The sequence below is a fragment of the Taudactylus pleione genome, unplaced genomic scaffold, assembly GCF_031769625.1.
Source record: "Taudactylus pleione unplaced genomic scaffold, aTauple2 ptg000907l, whole genome shotgun sequence".
NCBI classification, from domain to species: Eukaryota; Metazoa; Chordata; class Amphibia; order Anura; family Myobatrachidae; genus Taudactylus; species Taudactylus pleione.
The window spans coordinates 1108885-1135615 of record NW_028285308.1 but is presented as its reverse complement, the minus strand read 5'-3'; the positions used below and the strand labels follow the sequence as shown (position 1 = coordinate 1135615).

Here is a 26731-nt window from a genome sequence, read left to right as displayed (position 1 = left end):
ATCAAACCGAACAAACAAAGCACCGGCTCACCTCCCTCCCCCCCTGACTTACCTGTCCGCACAGCAGCCTCCGGGTCCGTCCTGCTGGTCTGTCATGTGGTTTCCCAGCAGGCCACATGACAGATTAGAAAAAAAAAAAACTTTTTTTTTTTGTCTAAACTTTCTTGTGCTCTGCTGGGGAGCACACATGACAGACCAGCCTCCGGAGCCTGAGGACGGAGCAGAGCGCCGGAGGGACTCGTCGGGGGACCTGCACACGTTGATACAGGTAAGTGGATTCTGCTATTCGCCACCTCACAGTGGTGAATAGTAACTGCATCAAATTCCGAAAATTCATAATTTTCGGAATTGGATGAATACCACAATTTCCACATCCCCATACTAATGTACTAATGTACTAATGTCCCAATACTAATGTACTAATGTACCCATACTAATGTACTAATGTACCCATACTAATGTACTAATGTACCCATACTAATGTACTAATGTACCCATACTAATGTACCCATACTAATGTACTAATGTACCCATACTAATGTACTAATATACTAATGTACCCATACTAATGTACTAATGTACCCATACTAATGTACTAATGTACTATTGTACCCATACTAATGTACTAATGTACTAATGTACTAATGTACCCATACTAATGTACTAATGTACCCATATACTAATGTACTAATGTACCCATACTAATGTACTAATGTACCCATATACTAATGTACTAATGTACTAATGTACTAATGTCCCATACTAATGTACTAATGTACCCATACTAATGTACCCATACTAATGTACTAATGTACCCATATACTAATGTACTAATGTACCCATACTAATGTACTAATGTCCCATACTAATGTACTAATGTCCCCATACTAATGTACTAATGTCTCATACTAATGTACTAATGTACTAATGTCCCATACTAATGTACTAATGTACCCATACTAATGTACCCATACTAATGTACTAATGTACCCACACTAATGTACTAATGTACTAATGTACCCATACTAATGTACTAATGTACCCATACTAATGTACTAATGTACCCATACTAATGTACTAATGTACCCATACTAATGTACTAATGTACCCATACTAATGTACTAATGTACCCATACTAATGTACCCATACTAATATACTAATGTACCCATACTAATGTACTAATGTACTAATGTACCCATACTAATGTACTAATGTACCCATACTAATGTACTAATGTACCCATACTAATGTACTAATGTACTAATGTACTAATGTACCCATACTAATGTACCCATACTAATGTACTAATGTACCCATATACTAATGTACTAATGTACCCATACTAATGTACTAATGTACCCATATACTAATGTACTAATGTACTAATGTACTAATGTCCCATACTAATGTACTAATGTACCCATACTAATGTACTAATGTACCCATACTAATGTACTAATGTACCCATATACTAATGTACTAATGTACCCATACTAATGTACTAATGTCCCATACTAATGTACTAATGTCCCCATACTAATGTACTAATGTCTCATACTAATGTACTAATGTCCCATACTAATGTACTAATGTACCCATACTAATGTACTAATGTACCCACACTAATGTACTAATGTACTAATGTACCCATACTAATGTACTAATGTACCCATACTAATGTACTAATGTACCCATACTAATGTACTAATGTACCCATACTAATGTACTAATGTACCCATACTAATGTACCCATACTAATGTACTAATGTACCCATACTAATGTACTAATGTACTAATGTACCCATACTAATGTACTAATGTACCCATACTAATGTACTAATGTACTAATGTACCCATACTAATGTACTAATGTACTAATGTACTAATGTACCCATACTAATGTACTAATGTACCCATACTAATGTACTAATGTACCCATATACTAATGTACTAATGTACCCATACTAATGTACTAATGTACCCATATACTAATGTACTAATGTACTAATGTACTAATGTCCCATACTAATGTACTAATGTACCCATACTAATGTACTAATGTACCCATACTAATGTACTAATGTACCCATATACTAATGTACTAATGTACCCATACTAATGTACTAATGTCCCATACTAATGTACTAATGTCCCCATACTAATGTACTAATGTCTCATACTAATGTACTAATGTACTAATGTCCCATACTAATGTACTAATGTACCCATACTAATGTACCCATACTAATGTACTAATGTACCCACACTAATGTACTAATGTACTAATGTACCCATACTAATGTACTAATGTACCCATACTAATGTACTAATGTACCCATACTAATGTACTAATGTACCCATACTAATGTACTAATGTACCCATATACTAATGTACTAATGTCCCATACTAATGTACTAATGTACCCATACTAATTTACTAATGTACCCATACTAATGTACTAATGTACCCATACTAATGTACTAATGTACCCATACTAATGTACCCATACTAATGTACTAATGTACCCATACTAATGTACTAATGTACTAATGTACCCATACTAATGTACTAATGTACCCATACTAATGTACTAATGTACTAATGTACCCATACTAATGTACTAATGTACTAATGTACCCATACTAATGTACTAATGTACCCATACTAATGTACTAATGTACCCATATACTAATGTACTAATGTACCCATACTAATGTACTAATGTACTAATGTCCCATACTAATGTACTAATGTACCCATACTAATGTACTAATGTACCCATACTAATGTACTAATGTACCCATATACTAATGTACTAATGTACCCATACTAATGTACTAATGTCCCATACTAATGTACTAATGTCCCCATACTAATGTACTAATGTCTCATACTAATGTACTAATGTCCCATACTAATGTACTAATGTACCCATACTAATGTACCCATACTAATGTACTAATGTACCCACACTAATGTACTAATGTACTAATGTACCCATACTAATGTACTAATGTACCCATACTAATGTACTAATGTACCCATATACTAATGTACTAATGTCCCATACTAATGTACTAATGTACCCATACTAATGTACTAATGTACCCATATACTAATGTACTAATGTACCCATACTAATGTACTAATGTCCCATACTAATGTACTAATGTCCCCATACTAATGTACTAATGTACCCATACTAATGTACTAATGTACCCATACTAATGTACTAATGTACCCATATACTAATGTACTAATGTACCCATACTAATGTACTAATGTCCCATACTAATGTACCCATACTAATGTACTAATGTACCCATACTAATGTACTAATGTACCCATATACTAATGTACTAATGTACCCATACTAATGTACTAATGTCCCATACTAATGTACTAATGTACTAATGTCCCATACTAATGTACTAATGTACCCATACTAATGTACTAATGTACCCATACTAATGTAATAATGTACTAATGTACTAATGTACCCATACTAATGTACTAATGTCCCATACTAATGTACTAATGTCCCCATACTAATGTACTAATGTCTCATACTAATGTACTAATGTACTAATGTCCCATACTAATGTACTAATGTACCCATACTAATGTACCCATACTAATGTACTAATGTACCCACACTAATGTACTAATGTACTAATGTACCCATACTAATGTACTAATGTACCCATATACTAATGTACTAATGTACTAATGTACCCATACTAATGTACTAATGTACCCATACTAATGTACTAATGTACCCATATACTAATGTACTAATGTACCCATACTAATGTACTAATGTCCCATACTAATGTACTAATGTACTAATGTCCCATACTAATGTACTAATGTACCCACACTAATGTACTAATGTACCCATACTAATGTACTAATGTACCCATACTAATGTACTAATGTACCCATATACTAATGTACTAATGTACCCATACTAATGTACTAATGTACCCATATACTAATGTACTAATGTACCCATACTAATGTACTAATGTCCCATACTAATGTACTAATGTACTAATGTCCCATACTAATGTACTAATGTACCCACACTAATGTACTAATGTACCCATACTAATGTACCCATACTAATGTACTAATGTACCCATACTAATGTACTAATGTACCCATATACTAATGTACTAATGTCCCATACTAATGTACTAATGTACCCATACTAATGTACTAATGTACCCATATACTAATGTACTAATGTACCCATACTAATGTACTAATGTCCCATACTAATGTACTAATGTCCCCATACTAATGTACTAATGTACCCATACTAATGTACTAATGTACCCATATACTAATGTACTAATGTACCCATACTAATGTACTAATGTCCCATACTAATGTACTAATGTACTAATGTACCCATACTAATGTACTAATGTACCCATACTAATGTACTAATGTACCCATATACTAATGTACTAATGTACCCATACTAATGTACTAATGTCCCATACTAATGTACTAATGTACTAATGTCCCATACTAATGTACCCACACTAATGTACTAATGTACCCATACTAATGTACTAATGTACCCATACTAATGTAATAATGTACTAATGTACTAATGTACCCATACTAATGTACTAATGTCCCATACTAATGTACTAATGTCCCCATACTAATGTACTAATGTCTCATACTAATGTACTAATGTACTAATGTCCCATACTAATGTACTAATGTACCCATACTAATGTACCCATACTAATGTACTAATGTACCCACACTAATGTACTAATGTACTAATGTACCCATACTAATGTACTAATGTACCCATATACTAATGTACTAATGTACTAATGTACCCATACTAATGTACTAATGTACCCATACTAATGTACTAATGTACCAATACTAATGTACCCATATACTAATGTACTAATGTACCCATACTAATGTACTAATGTACTAATGTCCCATACTAATGTACTAATGTACCCATACTAATGTACTAATGTACCCATACTAATGTACTAATGTACCCATACTAATGTACCCATACTAATGTACTAATGTACCCATATACTAATGTACTAATGTACTAATGTACCCATACTAATGTACTAATGTACCCATACTAATGTACTAATGTACCCATATACTAATGTACTAATGTACTAATGTACCCATACTAATGTACTAATGTACCCATACTAATGTACTAATGTACCAATACTAATGTACCCATATACTAATGTACTAATGTACCCATACTAATGTACTAATGTACTAATGTCCCATACTAATGTACTAATGTACCCATACTAATGTACTAATGTACCCATACTAATGTAATAATGTACTAATGTACTAATGTACCCATACTAATGTACTAATGTCCCCACACTAATGTACTAATGTACTAATGTACCCATACTAATGTACTAATGTACCCATATACTAATGTACTAATGTACCCATACTAATGTACTAATGTACCCACACTAATGTACTAATGTACCCATACTAATGTACTAATGTACCCATATACTAATGTACTAATGTACTAATGTACCCATACTAATGTACTAATGTACCCATACTAATGTACTAATGTACCCATATACTAATGTACTAATGTACCCATACTAATGTACTAATGTCCCATACTAATGTACTAATGTCCCATACTAATGTACTAATGTACCCACACTAATGTACTAATGTACCCATACTAATGTACTAATGTACCCATACTAATGTACTAATGTACCCATACTAATGTACTAATGTACCCATATACTAATGTACTAATGTACCCATACTAATGTACTAATGTACCCATATACTAATGTACTAATGTACCCATACTAATGTACTAATGTCCCATACTAATGTACTAATGTACTAATGTCCCATACTAATGTACTAATGTACCCACACTAATGTACTAATGTACCCATACTAATGTACCCATACTAATGTACTAATGTACCCATACTAATGTACTAATGTACCCATATACTAATGTACTAATGTCCCATACTAATGTACTAATGTACCCATACTAATGTACTAATGTACCCATATACTAATGTACTAATGTACCCATACTAATGTACTAATGTCCCATACTAATGTACTAATGTCCCCATACTAATGTACTAATGTACCCATACTAATGTACTAATGTACCCATACTAATGTACTAATGTACCCATATACTAATGTACTAATGTACCCATACTAATGTACTAATGTCCCATACTAATGTACTAATGTACTAATGTACCCATACTAATGTACTAATGTACCCATATACTAATGTACTAATGTACCCATACTAATGTACTAATGTCCCATACTAATGTACTAATGTACTAATGTCCCATACTAATGTACTAATGTACCCACACTAATGTACTAATGTACCCATACTAATGTACTAATGTACCCATACTAATGTAATAATGTACTAATGTACTAATGTACCCATACTAATGTACTAATGTCCCATACTAATGTACTAATGTCCCCATACTAATGTACTAATGTCTCATACTAATGTACTAATGTACTAATGTCCCATACTAATGTACTAATGTACCCATACTAATGTACCCATACTAATGTACTAATGTACCCACACTAATGTACTAATGTACTAATGTACCCATACTAATGTACTAATGTACCCATATACTAATGTACTAATGTACTAATGTACCCATACTAATGTACTAATGTACCCATACTAATGTACTAATGTACCAATACTAATGTACCCATATACTAATGTACTAATGTACCCATACTAATGTACTAATGTACTAATGTACCCATACTAATGTACTAATGTACCCATACTAATGTACTAATGTACCCATACTAATGTACCCATACTAATGTACTAATGTACCCATATACTAATGTACTAATGTACTAATGTACCCATACTAATGTACTAATGTACTAATGTACCAATACTAATGTACCCATACTAATGTACTAATGTACTAATGTCCCATACTAATGTACTAATGTACCCATACTAATGTAATAATGTACTAATGTACTAATGTACCCATACTAATGTACTAATGTCCCCACACTAATGTACTAATGTACTAATGTACCCATACTAATATACTAATGTACCCATATACTAATGTACTAATGTACCCATACTAATGTACTAATGTACCCATATACTAATGTACTAATGTACCCATACTAATGTACTAATGTCCCATACTAATGTACTAATGTCCCCATACTAATGTACTAATGTCTCATACTAATGTACTAATGTACTAATGTCCCATACTAATGTACTAATGTACCCATACTAATGTACTAATGTACCCACACTAATGTACTAATGTACTAATGTACCCATACTAATGTACTAATGTACCCATACTAATGTACTAATGTACCCATACTAATGTACTAATGTACCCATACTAATGTACCCATACTAATGTACTAATGTACCCATACTAATGTACTAATGTACTAATGTACCCATACTAATGTACTAATGTACCCATACTAATGTACTAATGTACTAATGTACCCATACTAATGTACTAATGTACTAATGTACTAATGTACCCATACTAATGTACTAATGTACCCATACTAATGTACTAATGTACCCATATACTAATGTACTAATGTACCCATACTAATGTACTAATGTACCCATATACTAATGTACTAATGTACTAATGTACTAATGTCCCATACTAATGTACTAATGTACCCATACTAATGTACTAATGTACCCATACTAATGTACCCATATACTAATGTACTAATGTACCCATACTAATGTACTAATGTCCCATACTAATGTACTAATGTACCCATACTAATGTACTAATGTCTCATACTAATGTACTAATGTACTAATGTCCCATACTAATGTACTAATGTACCCATACTAATGTACCCATACTAATGTACTAATGTACCCACACTAATGTACTAATGTACTAATGTACCCATACTAATGTACTAATGTACCCATACTAATGTACTAATGTACCCATACTAATGTACTAATGTACCCATATACTAATGTACTAATGTCCCATACTAATGTACTAATGTACCCATACTAATTTACTAATGTACCCATACTAATGTACTAATGTACCCATACTAATGTACTAATGTACCCATACTAATGTACCCATACTAATGTACTAATGTACCCATACTAATGTACTAATGTACTAATGTACCCATACTAATGTACTAATGTACCCATACTAATGTACTAATGTACTAATGTACCCATACTAATGTACTAATGTACTAATGTACCCATACTAATGTACTAATGTACCCATACTAATGTACTAATGTACCCATATACTAATGTACTAATGTACCCATACTAATGTACTAATGTACTAATGTCCCATACTAATGTACTAATGTACCCATACTAATGTACTAATGTACCCATATACTAATGTACTAATGTACCCATACTAATGTACTAATGTCCCATACTAATGTACTAATGTCCCCATACTAATGTACTAATGTCTCATACTAATGTACTAATGTCCCATACTAATGTACTAATGTACCCATACTAATGTACCCATACTAATGTACTAATGTACCCACACTAATGTACTAATGTACTAATGTACCCATACTAATGTACTAATGTACCCATACTAATGTACTAATGTACCCATACTAATGTACTAATGTACCCATATACTAATGTACTAATGTCCCATACTAATGTACTAATGTACCCATACTAATGTACTAATGTACCCATACTAATGTACTAATGTACCCATATACTAATGTACTAATGTACCCATACTAATGTACTAATGTCCCATACTAATGTACTAATGTCCCCATACTAATGTACTAATGTACCCATACTAATGTACTAATGTACCCATACTAATGTACTAATGTACCCATATACTAATGTACTAATGTACCCATACTAATGTACTAATGTCCCATACTAATGTACCCATACTAATGTACTAATGTACCCATACTAATGTACTAATGTACCCATATACTAATGTACTAATGTACCCATACTAATGTACTAATGTCCCATACTAATGTACTAATGTACTAATGTCCCATACTAATGTACTAATGTACCCACACTAATGTACTAATGTACCCATACTAATGTACTAATGTACCCATACTAATGTAATAATGTACTAATGTACTAATGTACCCATACTAATGTACTAATGTCCCATACTAATGTACTAATGTCCCCATACTAATGTACTAATGTCTCATACTAATGTACTAATGTACTAATGTCCCATACTAATGTACTAATGTACCCATACTAATGTACCCATACTAATGTACTAATGTACCCACACTAATGTACTAATGTACTAATGTACCCATACTAATGTACTAATGTACCCATATACTAATGTACTAATGTACTAATGTACCCATACTAATGTACTAATGTACCCATACTAATGTACTAATGTACCCATATACTAATGTACTAATGTACCCATACTAATGTACTAATGTCCCATACTAATGTACTAATGTACTAATGTCCCATACTAATGTACTAATGTACCCACACTAATGTACTAATGTACCCATACTAATGTACTAATGTACCCATACTAATGTACTAATGTACCCATATACTAATGTACTAATGTACCCATACTAATGTACTAATGTACCCATATACTAATGTACTAATGTACCCATACTAATGTACTAATGTCCCATACTAATGTACTAATGTACTAATGTCCCATACTAATGTACTAATGTACCCACACTAATGTACTAATGTACCCATACTAATGTACCCATACTAATGTACTAATGTACCCATACTAATGTACTAATGTACCCATATACTAATGTACTAATGTCCCATACTAATGTACTAATGTACCCATACTAATGTACTAATGTACCCATATACTAATGTACTAATGTACCCATACTAATGTACTAATGTCCCATACTAATGTACTAATGTCCCCATACTAATGTACTAATGTACCCATACTAATGTACTAATGTACCCATACTAATGTACTAATGTACCCATATACTAATGTACTAATGTACCCATACTAATGTACTAATGTCCCATACTAATGTACTAATGTACTAATGTACCCATACTAATGTACTAATGTACCCATACTAATGTACTAATGTACCCATATACTAATGTACTAATGTACCCATACTAATGTACTAATGTCCCATACTAATGTACTAATGTACTAATGTCCCATACTAATGTACTAATGTACCCACACTAATGTACTAATGTACCCATACTAATGTACTAATGTACCCATACTAATGTAATAATGTACTAATGTACTAATGTACCCATACTAATGTACTAATGTCCCATACTAATGTACTAATGTCCCCATACTAATGTACTAATGTCTCATACTAATGTACTAATGTACTAATGTCCCATACTAATGTACTAATGTACCCATACTAATGTACCCATACTAATGTACTAATGTACCCACACTAATGTACTAATGTACTAATGTACCCATACTAATGTACTAATGTACCCATATACTAATGTACTAATGTACTAATGTACCCATACTAATGTACTAATGTACCCATACTAATGTACTAATGTACCAATACTAATGTACCCATATACTAATGTACTAATGTACCCATACTAATGTACTAATGTACTAATGTCCCATACTAATGTACTAATGTACCCATACTAATGTACTAATGTACCCATACTAATGTACTAATGTACCCATACTAATGTACCCATACTAATGTACTAATGTACCCATATACTAATGTACTAATGTACTAATGTACCCATACTAATGTACTAATGTACCCATACTAATGTACTAATGTACCCATATACTAATGTACTAATGTACTAATGTACCCATACTAATGTACTAATGTACCCATACTAATGTACTAATGTACCAATACTAATGTACCCATATACTAATGTACTAATGTACCCATACTAATGTACTAATGTACTAATGTCCCATACTAATGTACTAATGTACCCATACTAATGTACTAATGTACCCATACTAATGTAATAATGTACTAATGTACTAATGTACCCATACTAATGTACTAATGTCCCCACACTAATGTACTAATGTACTAATGTACCCATACTAATGTACTAATGTACCCATATACTAATGTACTAATGTACCCATACTAATGTACTAATGTACCCACACTAATGTACTAATGTACCCATATACTAATGTACTAATGTACTAATGTACCCATACTAATGTACTAATGTACCCATACTAATGTACTAATGTACCCATATACTAATGTACTAATGTACCCATACTAATGTACTAATGTCCCATACTATTGTACTAATGTACTAATGTCCCATACTAATGTACTAATGTACCCACACTAATGTACTAATGTACCCATACTAATGTACTAATGTACCCATACTAATGTACTAATGTACCCATATACTAATGTACTAATGTACCCATACTAATGTACTAATGTACCCATATACTAATGTACTAATGTACCCATACTAATGTACTAATGTCCCATACTAATGTACTAATGTACTAATGTCCCATACTAATGTACTAATGTACCCACACTAATGTACTAATGTACCCATACTAATGTACCCATACTAATGTACTAATGTACCCATACTAATGTACTAATGTACCCATATACTAATGTACTAATGTCCCATACTAATGTACTAATGTACCCATACTAATGTACTAATGTACCCATATACTAATGTACTAATGTACCCATACTAATGTACTAATGTCCCATACTAATGTACTAATGTCCCCATACTAATGTACTAATGTACCCATACTAATGTACTAATGTACCCATACTAATGTACTAATGTACCCATATACTAATGTACTAATGTACCCATACTAATGTACTAATGTCCCATACTAATGTACTAATGTACTAATGTACCCATACTAATGTACTAATGTACCCATACTAATGTACTAATGTACCCATACTAATGTACTAATGTACCCATATACTAATGTACTAATGTACCCATACTAATGTACTAATGTCCCATACTAATGTACTAATGTACTAATGTCCCATACTAATGTACTAATGTACCCACACTAATGTACTAATGTACCCATACTAATGTACTAATGTACCCATACTAATGTAATAATGTACTAATGTACTAATGTACCCATACTAATGTACTAATGTCCCATACTAATGTACTAATGTCCCCATACTAATGTACTAATGTCTCATACTAATGTACTAATGTACTAATGTCCCATACTAATGTACTAATGTACCCATACTAATGTACCCATACTAATGTACTAATGTACCCACACTAATGTACTAATGTACTAATGTACCCATACTAATGTACTAATGTACCCATATACTAATGTACTAATGTACTAATGTACCCATACTAATGTACTAATGTACCCATACTAATGTACTAATGTACCAATACTAATGTACCCATATACTAATGTACTAATGTACCCATACTAATGTACTAATGTACTAATGTACCCATACTAATGTACTAATGTACCCATACTAATGTACTAATGTACCCATACTAATGTACCCATACTAATGTACTAATGTACCCATATACTAATGTACTAATGTACTAATGTACCCATACTAATGTACTAATGTACCCATACTAATGTACTAATGTACCAATACTAATGTACCCATACTAATGTACTAATGTACTAATGTCCCATACTAATGTACTAATGTACCCATACTAATGTAATAATGTACTAATGTACTAATGTACCCATACTAATGTACTAATGTCCCCACACTAATGTACTAATGTACTAATGTACCCATACTAATGTACTAATGTACCCATATACTAATGTACTAATGTACCCATACTAATGTACTAATGTACCCACACTAATGTACTAATGTACCCATACTAATGTACCCATATACTAATGTACTAATGTACCCATACTAATGTACTAATGTACCCACACTAATGTACTAATGTACTAATGTATGGGGAGTATGGAAATTAACGCAGGGGAACTTAGCAAGGAGATATCTGTGATATCTCCTGTGCTAAGTGGCTACATGAATACCAAAATAACGTTATTTAAGGAAAATGTCCTTAAAAACGTTATTTTAGTGTTGATGAATAGGCCCCTGAGAGAACTGGAAAGGGTATAGAGGGAGATATGCTATGACCCCTGCAGGGATAACTGAATAGTGCTGTACTTGTAATAAGTGCTGTGAAACCGTAGCACTGGCCTGACTCACGGCATCACAGCGTCTTATGCAGACAGTCTCCGGGTGTATGCAGCAGCTAAAATGGCCTCCAGCATCCTTGTGGAAGCGCTGAGGCTGCTGGGAGGCAGGAGCAGAAGAGTCACTTAGGCTCCGCCCTCCGCTGTGGCACTCACTCAGCACTAGTGGACCGCTAATGTATGCCCGCCTAATGTAATGTCCTGGCTCATCTGCTAGTCAGAGAGCCAGGATACACTAACCTGTGCTGCCGGCGGCGGGCATGTGCTATGGGAGCCTGCGATGTGCGCCGCATTCAGCGCGTCCGGGCTCCCTAGAGACTGAGGTCTCTGTAGCAGGAGACCTCAGGGCACAACGCAGGCAGCTCCAGTGAGGTCTCCCCGGCAGCTCCATTGGTGCAGACAGGCAGGGGCAGTGAGCTGCCTGTCTGTTCTCTTGCTAATTGTAGTTTCAGTTAATGTTGAGCCCTAAAGAGCATAGGTCCAGCTCCCAGGGCACAAATTTTAGACTGACCTGGGGGGGGGCGTATAGATGGGAAGGAGCTAGCTACCATTCAGATTTTTAAAGGTGCCAGCTCCCGGTTATCCCACTTCTATACCCCATTGTACTGAGACTCCACTGTCCCCTAGTGGATGAAGGAGAAACATAATATATGCACTGCTAACTCCAAATCATCGTACAGGTTGAGTCTCCCATATTCAAAATGCTTGGGACCGGGGGCATTTTGGATATCGGAATATTCCGTATTTTGGAATAATTGCATACTATAAGGAAATATCTTGGGAATAGGACCCAAATCTAAACACAAAATGCATTTATGTATTATATACCCCTTATACACACTGAATTCAGGTAATTTTATACAATATTTTCAATAATTTTGTGGCTCAAACAAAGTTTGTGTACATACATGAAATTAAGTTATGTTTCATATACACCTTATACATACAGCCTGCAAGTAATCTTAGTCAATATTTTTAATAATTTTGTGCTTTAAACAAAGTTTGTGTACATTGATCCATCAAAAAACAAGGCATGCTAAAAATATTCCGTATTTCGGAATATTTGGATATGGGAGACTCAACCTGTATACTAAAAAAAGAGGAGACTGAGCTGCTGGCCACACAGCCCCTCTCCCTATTGGGTAACCCACCCCTGTAGTACATTTATGAGCACCAGAGAGTCTGAGTATGAGGGATAATACACAATAACATTTGGATTTGGATTTAAAAAAAATACAAAAAAAAAAACTGGTACCAACTACAACACACTTAGGGCCTGAGTCACTACAGTTCGTAACTGCGATTACACACCAAATCGGCCGATTGTTGCGTTCCGTGCATGCATTGTAGTACGCGCAAACCGACCATCACGACCAGGACTGCAGAGACTACGCAGACCCATCACAGAGCGATTGACAGGAAGTGCCATTTGTGGGTGGTGACAGGTGAGTGGTCAGGGAAACGCAGATGTTCCAGTGCATTTGAACGCCATTGCAGGAGCGTGCATAAATTACCCACTGCATTACCCTACGTAGCCTGAGGACTCATAGGGGTAAATTTACTAAGAATCGAGTCTGGGAGAGTTTGGTCTTTTTTTCAACTCGATTAACGTCACCTAAACTCGGATGATTTGAAGATCCTGATACTCGCAAATTTACAAAGAAGGGAGTTTGGCTGAGAGTGAGATGGCCGATGGTGAAGCAGAACGAGATTTCTCCCCCGAGTAGCAGGTTTTGCAGGAGATGACTGACCTGAGATTGCAGTGTCTTCTCTCTTCAATACTCTCCTGAGCCAGCAGCCTGCACATATCAGTGAGATAGATCAGTGAGATATGTGTAAGCTGCTTGTGTTGTATCTGTAAAAAAACGGGTTAAAAGTGTAAAAAAAAAAATGACATAGGGACTCCCCTAAAGCTTAACCAGCCCCAGGCTTGCCAGCCTGTCCTGGTTTCTAAAATTACAGGGAATAAATTGTGTAGGGTTCCCCCGTAATTTAGAAACCAACACCAGGCTGCAGGGCCAGTCCTGATTTTAAATAGAGGGGGGAAAAAATTGCGTAGGGTCCCCCCTATATTTAAAACCGGCACCAGACCCAAAACGGCCGGGCTTTAATGCCACAGCCCAGGGACCCTTTCACTGGGGCTCCGGGTCCAAAGCATTATCAGCCCAAGCTGGTCAGGCCAAGCCGGGGATCTCAGGGGAGGTGAGGACACTCCAAAATATGGGTCCACCCTCTCCCTTAACCACAGGCATGGTCTGAAGCCCGGGGCTCTTCCCCGCACCCCTGGTGTGTTGGGTACGGGAGTAATAAAGTGGGGAAATATAAGTAAACTATTGTATTTTACAGTGGGACTACAGGTGCCAGCATGCCTGCCCTTTGGCACTTGTGGAACTACAAGTGCCAGCAGACGGGCGGCACCTGTACCCCCACTGTAATATAAATAGTTAAATAAAGACAAAACACACACACCGTGATTAGTAAGCTTTATTACATACACCTACCCTGCTTACAGTATATGTACATGTGATTTCTTAGTTGTTTTTTTAATTAAATTTGTAAAAATCCAAAAAACTTTTTACATGTTGTCATGATGGGGTATTGTGTGTAGAAGTATGAGGACAAAAGCAAATTTATTCCATTTTGGAATAAGGCTGTAACATAACAAAATGTGGAAAAAGTGAAGCGCTGTGAATACTTTCCGGATGCACTGTATAAGCTGATTAAAGCCTTATGCAGAGAGTTATTATTATAGATGCTATAATAAGCTAAGTGATATAAAGTGATATAAAGTACCAAAGTGATCTATTACTTAGGCTGTAACATGTGAATGAAGACTGATGCAGAGCGTTATTAATATTCACTTTTGCAAAAAGCTGCCTCAATAAACCAACTATAGATGCTGTAACAAGCAAATTAATAAGAAGCACTAAGTTCATTCATTCTGTTTCAAGTAGACTGAACTCTAATAAGCAGCACCACTAGTCTGTGTGTAGTAATACATCAACTCTGATGCAGAGTATTCCCATTATTTACTCTATAACAAGCTGATATTATTTACAGTATGTGGCTACACAAAATATTGTTACTGCATGTGCCAGCAGAAGCTTAGACTCAGTGCACCACCCAGCTTATGTGCTTACAGACAGCAGGACACACAATAACAGAGGCTCAGAATCCGTGCACCACCCATCAATGCTGATGTCATAACAAGCTTATGTACTTACAGATAGCAGGACACACAATAACAGAAGCTCAGACTCTGTGCACCACCCATCAATGCTGATGTCATAACAAGCTTATGTGCTTACAGATAGCAGGACACACAATAACAGAGGCTCAGACTTCGTGCACCACCCATCAATGCTGATGTCATAACAAGCTTATGTACTTACAGATAGCAGGACACACAATAACAGAAGCTCAGACTCTGTGCACCACCCATCAATGCTGATGTCATAACAAGCTTATGTGCTTACAGATAGCAGGACACACAATAACAGAGGCTCAGACTTCGTGCACCACCCATCAATGCTGATGTCATAACAAGCTTATGTACTTACAGACAGCAGGACACACAATAACAGAAGCTCAGACTTCGTGCACCACCCATCAATGCTGATGTCATAACAAGCTTATGTGCTTACAGACAGCAGAACACACAATAACAGAAGCTCAGACTCCGTGCACCACCCCTCAATGCTGATGTCACAACAAGCTTATGTACTTACAGACAGCAGGACACACAATAACAGAAGCTCATACTCCATGCACCACCCATCAATACAGATGTCATAACAAGCTTATGTACTTACAGACAGCAGGACACACAATAACAGAAGCTCATACTCCATGCACCACCCCTCAATGCAGATGTCATAACAAGCTTATGTACTTACAGACAGCAGGACACACAATAACAGAAGTTCAGACTCAGTGCACCACCCATCAATGCTGATGTCACAACAAGCTTATGTACTTACAGACAGCAGGACACACAATAACAGAAGCTCAGACTCAGTGCACCACCCATCAATGCTGATGTCATAACAAGCTTATGTACTTACAGACAGCAGGACACACAATAACAGAAGCTCATACTCCATGCACCACCCATCAATGCTGATGTCACAACAAGCTTATGTACTTACAGACAGCAGGACACACAATAACAGAAGCTCATACTCCATGCACCACCCATCAATGCTGATGTCATAACAAGCTTATGTACTTACAGACAGCAGGACACACAATAACAGAAGCTCAGACTCAGTGCACCACCCATCAATGCTGATGTCATAACAAGCTTATGTACTTACAGACAGCAGGAAACGCAATAGCAGAAGCTCAGACTCTGTGCAAATAGGGTTTTTAATATTTTTACAAAGGGGGTGTGGCCACACCTCCAATGATTAGGCCACGTCCCCTTAATAGTTCTAAGACCCAAGCTAGCTTAGTATGGCCCTGTGTGTGGCATAACCTAAATGGGCTCTGTGTGGGGGCAAATGTATGTTTTCTTTTTTTTACTTCTGGGGGGCTCTTTTAAGATCTTGCTATGTGGCCCCTAAAGTTCTAGTTACAACCTTGCATGCAAACACAGAGGCTCTGGATTTAATACAGCATGAACTTGCAGGAGTCATCAAGTTTGCTTAGAATGAGTTTAAAAGGATACTGTACTTTTGTAGCTTTCTCAAAGCTTTTTGACCTACTGCCAATTTTCCCTGGAGCTAGCCCCGAAATGTAATGTGTAAGAGTGTCCCCATTTTTAGGGATTGTGTGACAGTGTGTGGCCCTGATGAAGGTCAAACCTACAGTAGGCAAAAAGCTAATCCTGTTCAAACTACACCACCCTGCCAAATTTAGGGGAGCTAGGTCCAAAACTCTGGCTGTGCACAAAGGACAAACAGACAGACTGGCAGACAGGCGTTCTCATTTATTATACAGATATATATATATTATATTACCATAATTCCACAATTTGTTTTATGGCTGCATTGTCATTATATGGACCCTACCAGCACTCCCTTGTACATCACACAGGAGAATGTCACTTCTATGGTTAATAAGTGATATTTTTGATTATATGCAGTAAAACATTTAACCTAGTTTACAAGAATGATTTACTTTAAAATTTTATATTTTCATCTCATGCGTTCTTCAAACAATACATTACGTAACTGGTTCTCTCCATTACCAATATAGGGAACAATCGTGATCCCATTCCTGTCATCAGTGCTCTCTGACCCCACCCAGTGGGAGACCCCTGAAATGTTCAACCCGGGGCATTTCCTCGATGACAAGGGTCAGTTTCGGACAAAACCAGCGTTTATGGTGTTTTCAGCAGGTGAGATTAACAACGTTTTTTCTGGTGCCATTATACATAAGGGGCCGGTGTACAGTTACATGCCATTATACATAAAGGGCCGGTGTACAGCTACATGCATTATACATAAGGGTGACTAGGTACAGTTACATGCCATTATACATAAGGGGCCGGTGTACAGTTACATGCCATTATACATAAGGGGCCGGTGTACAGTTACATGCCATTATACATAAGGGGCCGGTGTACAGTTACATGCCATTATACATAAGGGGCCGGTGTACAGTTACGTGCCATTATACATAAGGGGCCGGTGTACAGTTACATGCCATTATACAGAAGGGGACGATATACAGTTACATGCCATTATACATAAGGGGCCGGTGTACAGCTACATGCCATTATACATAAGGGGACGGGGTACAGTTACATGCCATTATACATAAGGGACCGGTGTACAGTTACATGCCATTATACATAAGGGGCCGGTGTACAGTTACACGCCATTATACATAAGGGGACGATGTACAGTTACATGCCATTATACATAAGGGATGATGTACAGTTACATGCCATTATACATAAGGGCCGGTGTACAGTTACACGCCATTATACATAAGGGGACGATGTACAGTTACATGCCATTATACATAAGGGGCCGGTGTACAGTTACATGCCATTATACATAAGGGGCCGGAGCACAGTTACATGCCATTATATATAAGGGGCCGGTGTACAGTTACATGCCATTATACATAAGGGCCGGTGTACAGTTACACGCCATTATACATAAGGGGACGGTGTACAGTTACATGCCATTATACGTAGGGGGCCGGTGTACAGTTACATGCCTTTATACAGAAGGGGACGATATACAGTTACATGCCATTATACATAAGGAGACGATGTACAGTTACATGCGATTATACAGAAGGGGCCGGTGTACAGTTACATGCCATTTATACATAAGGGGACAATGTACAGTTACATGCCTTTATACAGAAGGAGACGATGTACAGTTACATGCCATTATACATAAGGAGACGATGTACAGTTACATGCGATTATACAGAAGGGGCCGGTGTACAGTTACATGCCATTATACATAAGGGGCCGGAGTACAGTTACATGCCATTTATACATAAGGGGACAATGTACAGTTACATGCCATTATACAGAAGGGGACGATGAACAGTTACATGCCATTATACATAAGGAGACGATGTACAGTTACATGCCATTATACAGAAGGGGCCGGTGTACAGTTACATGCCATTATACATAAGGGGCCGGAGTACAGTTACATGCCATTATACATAAGGGGACAATGTACAGTTACATGCCATTATACATAAGGGGACGATGTACAGTTACATGCCATTATACAGAAGGGGCCGGTGTACAGTTACATGCCATTATACATAAGGGGACGGTGTACAGTTACATGCCATTATACATAAGGGGACGGTGTACAGTTACATGCCATTATACATAAGGGGCCGGTGTACAGTTACATGCCATTATACATAAGGGGACGGTGTACAGTTACATGCCATTATACATAAGGGGCCGGTGTCCAGTTACATGCCATTATACAGAAGGGGACAATGTACAGTTACATGCCATTATACATAAGGGGGCGATGTACAGTTACATGCCATTATACAAAGGGGCCGATGTACAGTTACATGCCATTATACATAAGGGGACGGTGTACAGTTACATGCCATTATACATAAGGGGACGGTGTACAGTTACATGCCATTATACATAAGGGGCCGGTGTACAGTTACATGCCATTATACATAAGGGGACGGTGTACAGTTACATGCCATTATACATAAGGGGCCGGTGTCCAGTTACATGCCATTATACAGAAGGGGACAATGTACAGTTACATGCCATTATACATAAGGGGAAGATGTACAGTTACATGCCATTATACAGAAGGGGCCGGTGTACAGTTACATGCCGTTATACAGAAGGGGCCAGTGTACAGTTACATGCCATTATACAGATGGGGACGATGTAAAGTTACATGCCATTATACTAGGGGTGAGCGGGTTCGGATTTCTGAAATCTGAACCCCCCCGAGCCCCCCCTGATCCGAGGCCGATCCGAGTCAGGCTCGACTTTTCCCGCCTAACTCGGATCTGAAATCGAGGCAAAACGTCATCATCCCGCCTTCCGGGTCTTGCGGGTTTTGGATCCTATATAAGGTACCCGCGTCGGCGCCATTTTCTCACTTGGCTGTGGACAGTGAAGAGGGAGGGTGGGAGTTAGGGCTGGCTGGGCTGTGTAGTGTAGTGTAGTGCAGTGTAGTGTTGTGCTGTGCTGTGCTGCGCTGTGCTGCTGTTGTCCATAGGGGCTGTGTCCACTCCTCCAAAGTCCATAGGGGCTGGCTGGACTGTGCTGTGCAGTCAGTTGTCCATAGGGGCTGTGTCCACTCCAAAGTCCTGTGCAGTATCCCAGTCCTAAAGGGGTGCTGTAGTGTTGTCCAGGGGGTGCTCTGTCCATCAGGGGTGCTCCCCCCAAGTGCAAAAAAAAAAAAAAAATTTCTGTGTTTGTGACTTGTGTGCACTGTGGCTGCACGTGCATCAACAAAGGAGCAGCGCAAGGGCGTGCGCCTGTGTCCCATAAGTAAAGGGCCGGCTGGCTCATTTCTTAAAGGGTGGTGTAACCCACAAAGTGCACTAGTCTCCAACAAAAATAAAAAATGATTTTCTGTGTTTGTGTGCGCCTTAGCCGCACGTATATAACAATATAACATAAATGGAGGACCAAACTTTCTCTGATAAAAATAAAATAGGGAAAGATCAAGAACCACTTCCTCCTAGTGCTGAAGCTTCTGCCACTAGTCATGACATAGACGATAACATGCCATCAACGTCGTCTGCCAAGGCCGATGCCCAATGTCATAGTAGAGGGCACATAGAATCCCAAATGACAAAGTTCAGGAAAATGACCTTGAAAAAAACATTTAAATCATCTGAAGAGAAACGTAAACTTGCCAATATGCCATTTACGACACGGAGTGGCAAGGAACGGCTAAGGTCTTTCCCTATGTTCATGACTAGTGGTTCAGCTTCACATGACGATGGAAGCCCTCATCCCGCTAAAAAAATCAAAAGAGTTAAGCTGGCAAAAGCACAGCGAAGAACTGTGCTTTCTAAGAAGATATCACAAATCCCCAAGGAGAGTCCAAGTGTGGTGGCGGTTCCGATGCCTGACCTTCCCAGCACTGGACGGGAAGAGGTGGCTCTTTCCACCATTTGCACGCCCCCTGCAAGTGCTGAAAGGAGCACCCACAGTCCACTTGCTGATATGCAAATTGAAGATGTCACTGTTGAAGTACAACAGGATGAGGATACTGGTGTAGCTGGCACTGAGGAGGAAGTTGGCGAGGAGGATTCTGATGGTGATGTGGTTTGTTTAAATCAGGCTCCGGGGGAGACAGTTGTTGTCCGTGGGATGAAAAAGCCCATCACGGTCATGCCTGGGCAGAAGACCAAACATTCCACCTCTTTGGTCTGGCAATATTTCTATCCAAATCCGGACAACAACTGTCTTGCCATATGTACCATATGTAAAGGTGAAATAAGTAGGGGTAGGGACGTCAACCACCTAGGAACATCCTCCCTTATACGGCACCTGCAGCGTGTTCATAAAAAGTTACTGTCAAGTTCAGAAACTTTGGCTAAGACCGTAAGCAGTCCAGGGACACCTAAATCCCTTTTTCCTGTTTTATCCAAGGAATTGGTGGATGAGGAGGATGAGGACGACATCTTGCCTCCGTAGAGCCAGTTTGTGCAGGGACACATTAATTGCCGGCTTGTTTTGTGGGGGCCCAAACGAACCAATCATTTCAGCCACAGTCGTGTGGCAGACCCTGGCGCTGAAATGATTGGTTTGTTAAAGTGTGCATGTCCTATTTATACAACATAAGGGTGGGTGGGAGGACCCAAGGACAATTCCATCTTGCACCTCTTTTTTTCTTTGCATTATGTACTGTTTGGGGCCTAGTTTTTCAAACTGCCATCCTGTCTGCCACTGCAGTGTCACTCCTAGATGGGCCACGTGTTTGTGCCGCCCACTTGTGTCGCTTAGCATAGTCATCCAGCTACCTCGGTGCAACCTTTTGGCCATAACAACAATATTGTGAGGTGTTCAGAATAGACTGGAAATGAGTGGAAATGAAGGTTATTGAGGTTAATAATAGCATAGGAGCAGAAAAACCCACAAATTCTGTGATTTTATCTGTTTTTATGCTTTTTTAAAAAAAATTCCAGATCCAAAACACAAAATCCAGAACCCAAAACACGGATGGTTGGTTTTGGCAAAACCAATCCAGATCCAAAACACGAAGAAAGATCCAGATCCAAAACCAAAACTCAAAACACGAAAAGTGGCCGGTGCACACCCCTACATTATACAGAAGGGGACGATGTACAGTTACATGCCATTATACATAAGGGGAAGATGTACAGTTACATGCCATTATACATAAGGGATGATGTACAGTTACATGCCATTATACATAAGGGATGATGTACAGTTACATGCCATTATACACAAGGGGACGATGTACAGTTACATGCCATTATACATAAGGGGACGATGTACAGTTACATGCCATTATACACAAGGGGACGATGTACAGTTACATGCCATTATACAGAAGGGGACGATGCACAGTTACATGCCATTATACATAAGGGGATGATGTACAGTTACATGCCATTATACATAAGGGGATGATGTACAGTTACATGCCATTATACACAAGGGGACGATGTACAGTTACATGCCATTATACACAAGGGGACGATGTACAGTTACATGCCATTATACATAACGGGACGATGCACAGTTACATGCCATTATACAGAAGGGGACGGTGTACAGTTACATGCCATTATACAAAAGGGGGCGATGTACAGTTACATGCCATTATACATAAGGGGGCGATGTACAGTTACATCCCATTATACACAAGGGTACGGTGTACAGTTAATGCCATTATACAAAAGGGGGCGATGTACAGTTACATGCCGTTATACAGAAGGGGCCGGTGTACAGTTACATGCCATTATACAGAAGGGGCCGGTGTACAGTTACATGCCATTATACAGAAGGGGCCGGTGTACAGTTACATGCCATTATACAGAAGGTGATGGTGTACAGTTACATGCCATTATACAGAAGGTGATGGTGTACAGTTACATGCCATTATACAGAAGGGGCCGGTGTACAGTTACATGTCATTATACATAAGGGGCCGGTGTACAGTTACATGCCATTATACAGAAGGGTACGGTGTACAGTTACATGCCGTTATACAGAAGGGGACAGTGTACAGTTACATGCCGTTATACAGAAGGGGATGGTGTACAGTTACATGCCGTTATACAGAAGGGTACGGTGTACAGTTACATGCCGTTATACAGAAGGGTACGGTGTACAGTTACATGCCATTATACAGAAGGGGCACATCTGTAGGCAGTTATGGGATGTACGCAGATGGCGAGGGCACAACGCGGTGCGGGCGATGGCTTGCTGAGGGTGTTTCGGTGGTATTGCGGGATGCTTAGAGCTGTGTGTACAGTATGTGCCAGACAGAACGCAGTTTGCGCAATGGGCAGGGCTGCTACACGTGTGCGCTGATAACGGTGATCGCTATGAAGTAAACGGATAGGGGCGGTCCGGCCACATATACAGTATGCACACAGGCATCCCCATCATTCTCCATGCACACTATACAACTGCAGGCAACTCTGCACCAGAGCCAAGAATATTAATGTTACACTAGTAATAATGAACCAGCTTAATGTATGCCCACCCGTGCCCTGCCCACATACCGCCCACATTCCCAGCCTCCCCACCGTGGGAGCTGTCAGCAGGGTGGGGTGTAGGCCCGAGCCACCGACAGGTATCACCACTGTGGGTGCACATGTCCATCTCAGGACCCGCAATTCTCCATTGATGTAAGATAACTGTAAGAATTGGGGGATTTAGGAGCTGTGTGTCCTGTGAGGTACAGGTGCTGTGATACACCATATATTATATACCGATATATTATATACTGATATAACTCTCCCCCGGCACTGTATAACCTTCTTCCCTCTCTGTTAGGGAAACGTATCTGTGCTGGAGAAAACCTGGCTCGTATGGAACTTTTCCTGCTTTTCTGTGCCCTGCTCCAGAAATTCACCTTCTCCCTGCCCCCTGGGACCCAGCGCCAGGACTGTAAGACCCTGAAACAGAACAAGATGACAAACCTGTTTTTCTCCCAGCTCTGCGCTACGCCTCGCTCCCTGGCATCCTAGGGATCGTCCTCTATGGCTTGCCCAAAGAGCGACCACTCTATGGCCACCAGTCATGGGATGTCACTCGGGTGTGTCACTGGTGGGTTTTGTCAGTCACTGGTATTTAGTCAAAATGCTTATATAACAATTAATTAATTTCCACAGAGATGATTCTTTTTTGTATCCCCTCCCCCCACCTGTCCCAGTTACTGATGATGTGAGAGGGACATGCAGGTATATGGAAAGCATAAGACTGGTTCCCCACCATGCCCACAGGGCAGGGCAAAATGATCAGCTAGGTGAACTATGCACTTGCCTAGGGCCCGGCAGGCACTAATGGGCCCATCTGCCACCACTTCTGGTAGTCTGCAACAGGGGCGGCAGCTCTAGAACCCCTGACACTGCACTATACATGGGTAGAATAGGAGACACTTTCCCCGGTTCCCCTTTGATAACTATGACGTGTTGCTGTGCTCAGTGTGTGGTGTGAGAGTATGCCCCGATGTCCGTCACTCTCTCCTTCCTCTGCCCCTTCTGTCTCCTCCAGGACTCCTTCCCCCTGGCCTCCTTTACCTAATCTGGCTCTGGCTCAGGGGCTCTCAGAAATAAATATTTCAGCAAACTGTACATCCTATAATACATCCCCCTCCAGGAGAGGAGACTGCCAGGTCGGTGCAGCAGGGATGGTGGGGGCGGTGTAGTCAGGGGGAGAGGGGGCGTGCCGACGTGATCGCGTCATTGCAGCCCCACCTCCCACTTTATAATGCTATTATCGCCATTATAAAGCAGGGGGCGGGAATACAATGACACCATTCAGCGTGAATCGCGTAATCGCACCCCAGGGCCGCCCACTTTCTCTCTCGTAGTACGGAACCAGGGGGCTCTCGCAGTGTGGAACCAGGAGGCTCTCGCAGTGTGGAACCAGGAGGCTCTCGCAGTACGGAACCAGGAGGCTCTCGCAGTACGGAACCAGGAGGCTCTCGCAGTGCGGAACCAGGAGGCTCTCGCAGTACGGAACCAGGAGGCTCTCGTAGAACCGAACCAGGAGGCTCTCGCAGTACGGAACCAGAAGGTTCTCGCAGTGCGGAACCAGGAGGCTCTTACATTAGAGGCTCTCACATAGTACATTTTTTAACTTCTCATACATTATTTGCAGAAAAATGCTATTTGCATAGGTATTCAACCCTTGTGCTGTGTAATCTCAAAGCTTACACCGATATTTGATATTACCCTAACACCTGCTAGAGAATTATCCATAATTCATATAACATTGGTCATACCGGGAATCTGGAGGAAAGCTGAGACCTTGAGCCCAATGAGCATTCTCAGAAAATGAAAGATAAAGTTATAGACTTGGACAAGATGGGAAAAGACTAGAGAATATCATTTAAGTCCTTGTACAGTATATCGCAGTGAGGAAATGGGAGCTGCATTGTACCCCCAGGCGCTGCACAGACACCATTCTTCTGGCGCATAGGGGCCTATTCATCATCACTTAATTGTCACAAAAGCAGGTGAAAAAGCACATTCACCTGCAATTGTGACAATTAAGTATTCGGGCCATTCATTAAGAAGATGAAGCAGGAGATATCACAGATATACACCCCATACACTAGTATCAAAGATATCTCCTGCTTACCTTCCTCTCCCGGAATGGCCTGCTGTCCTCATACACTAGTATAACAGATATCTCCTGCTTACCTTCCTCTCCCGGAATGGCCGCTGTCCCCATACACTAGTATCACAGAT

General features: G+C 38.9%; 1 protein-coding gene across 2 annotated transcripts in view; it reads left to right on the top strand.

The window, feature by feature from the left end:
- LOC148473838 (cytochrome P450 2C20-like) overlaps nucleotides 1-25003 on the top strand; it is a 91452-nt gene extending 66449 nt beyond the window's left edge. For both annotated transcript variants that reach the window (XM_088459394.1, XM_088459393.1), the window contains exons 8-9: nucleotides 18557-18698; nucleotides 24810-25003. In XM_088459394.1, coding sequence (XP_088315520.1) covers nucleotides 18557-18698; nucleotides 24810-25003 — 336 coding nt within the window. The remainder of the gene's footprint in view (nucleotides 1-18556; nucleotides 18699-24809) is intronic.
- The last annotated feature ends 1728 nt before the right edge of the window (nucleotides 25004-26731 follow it).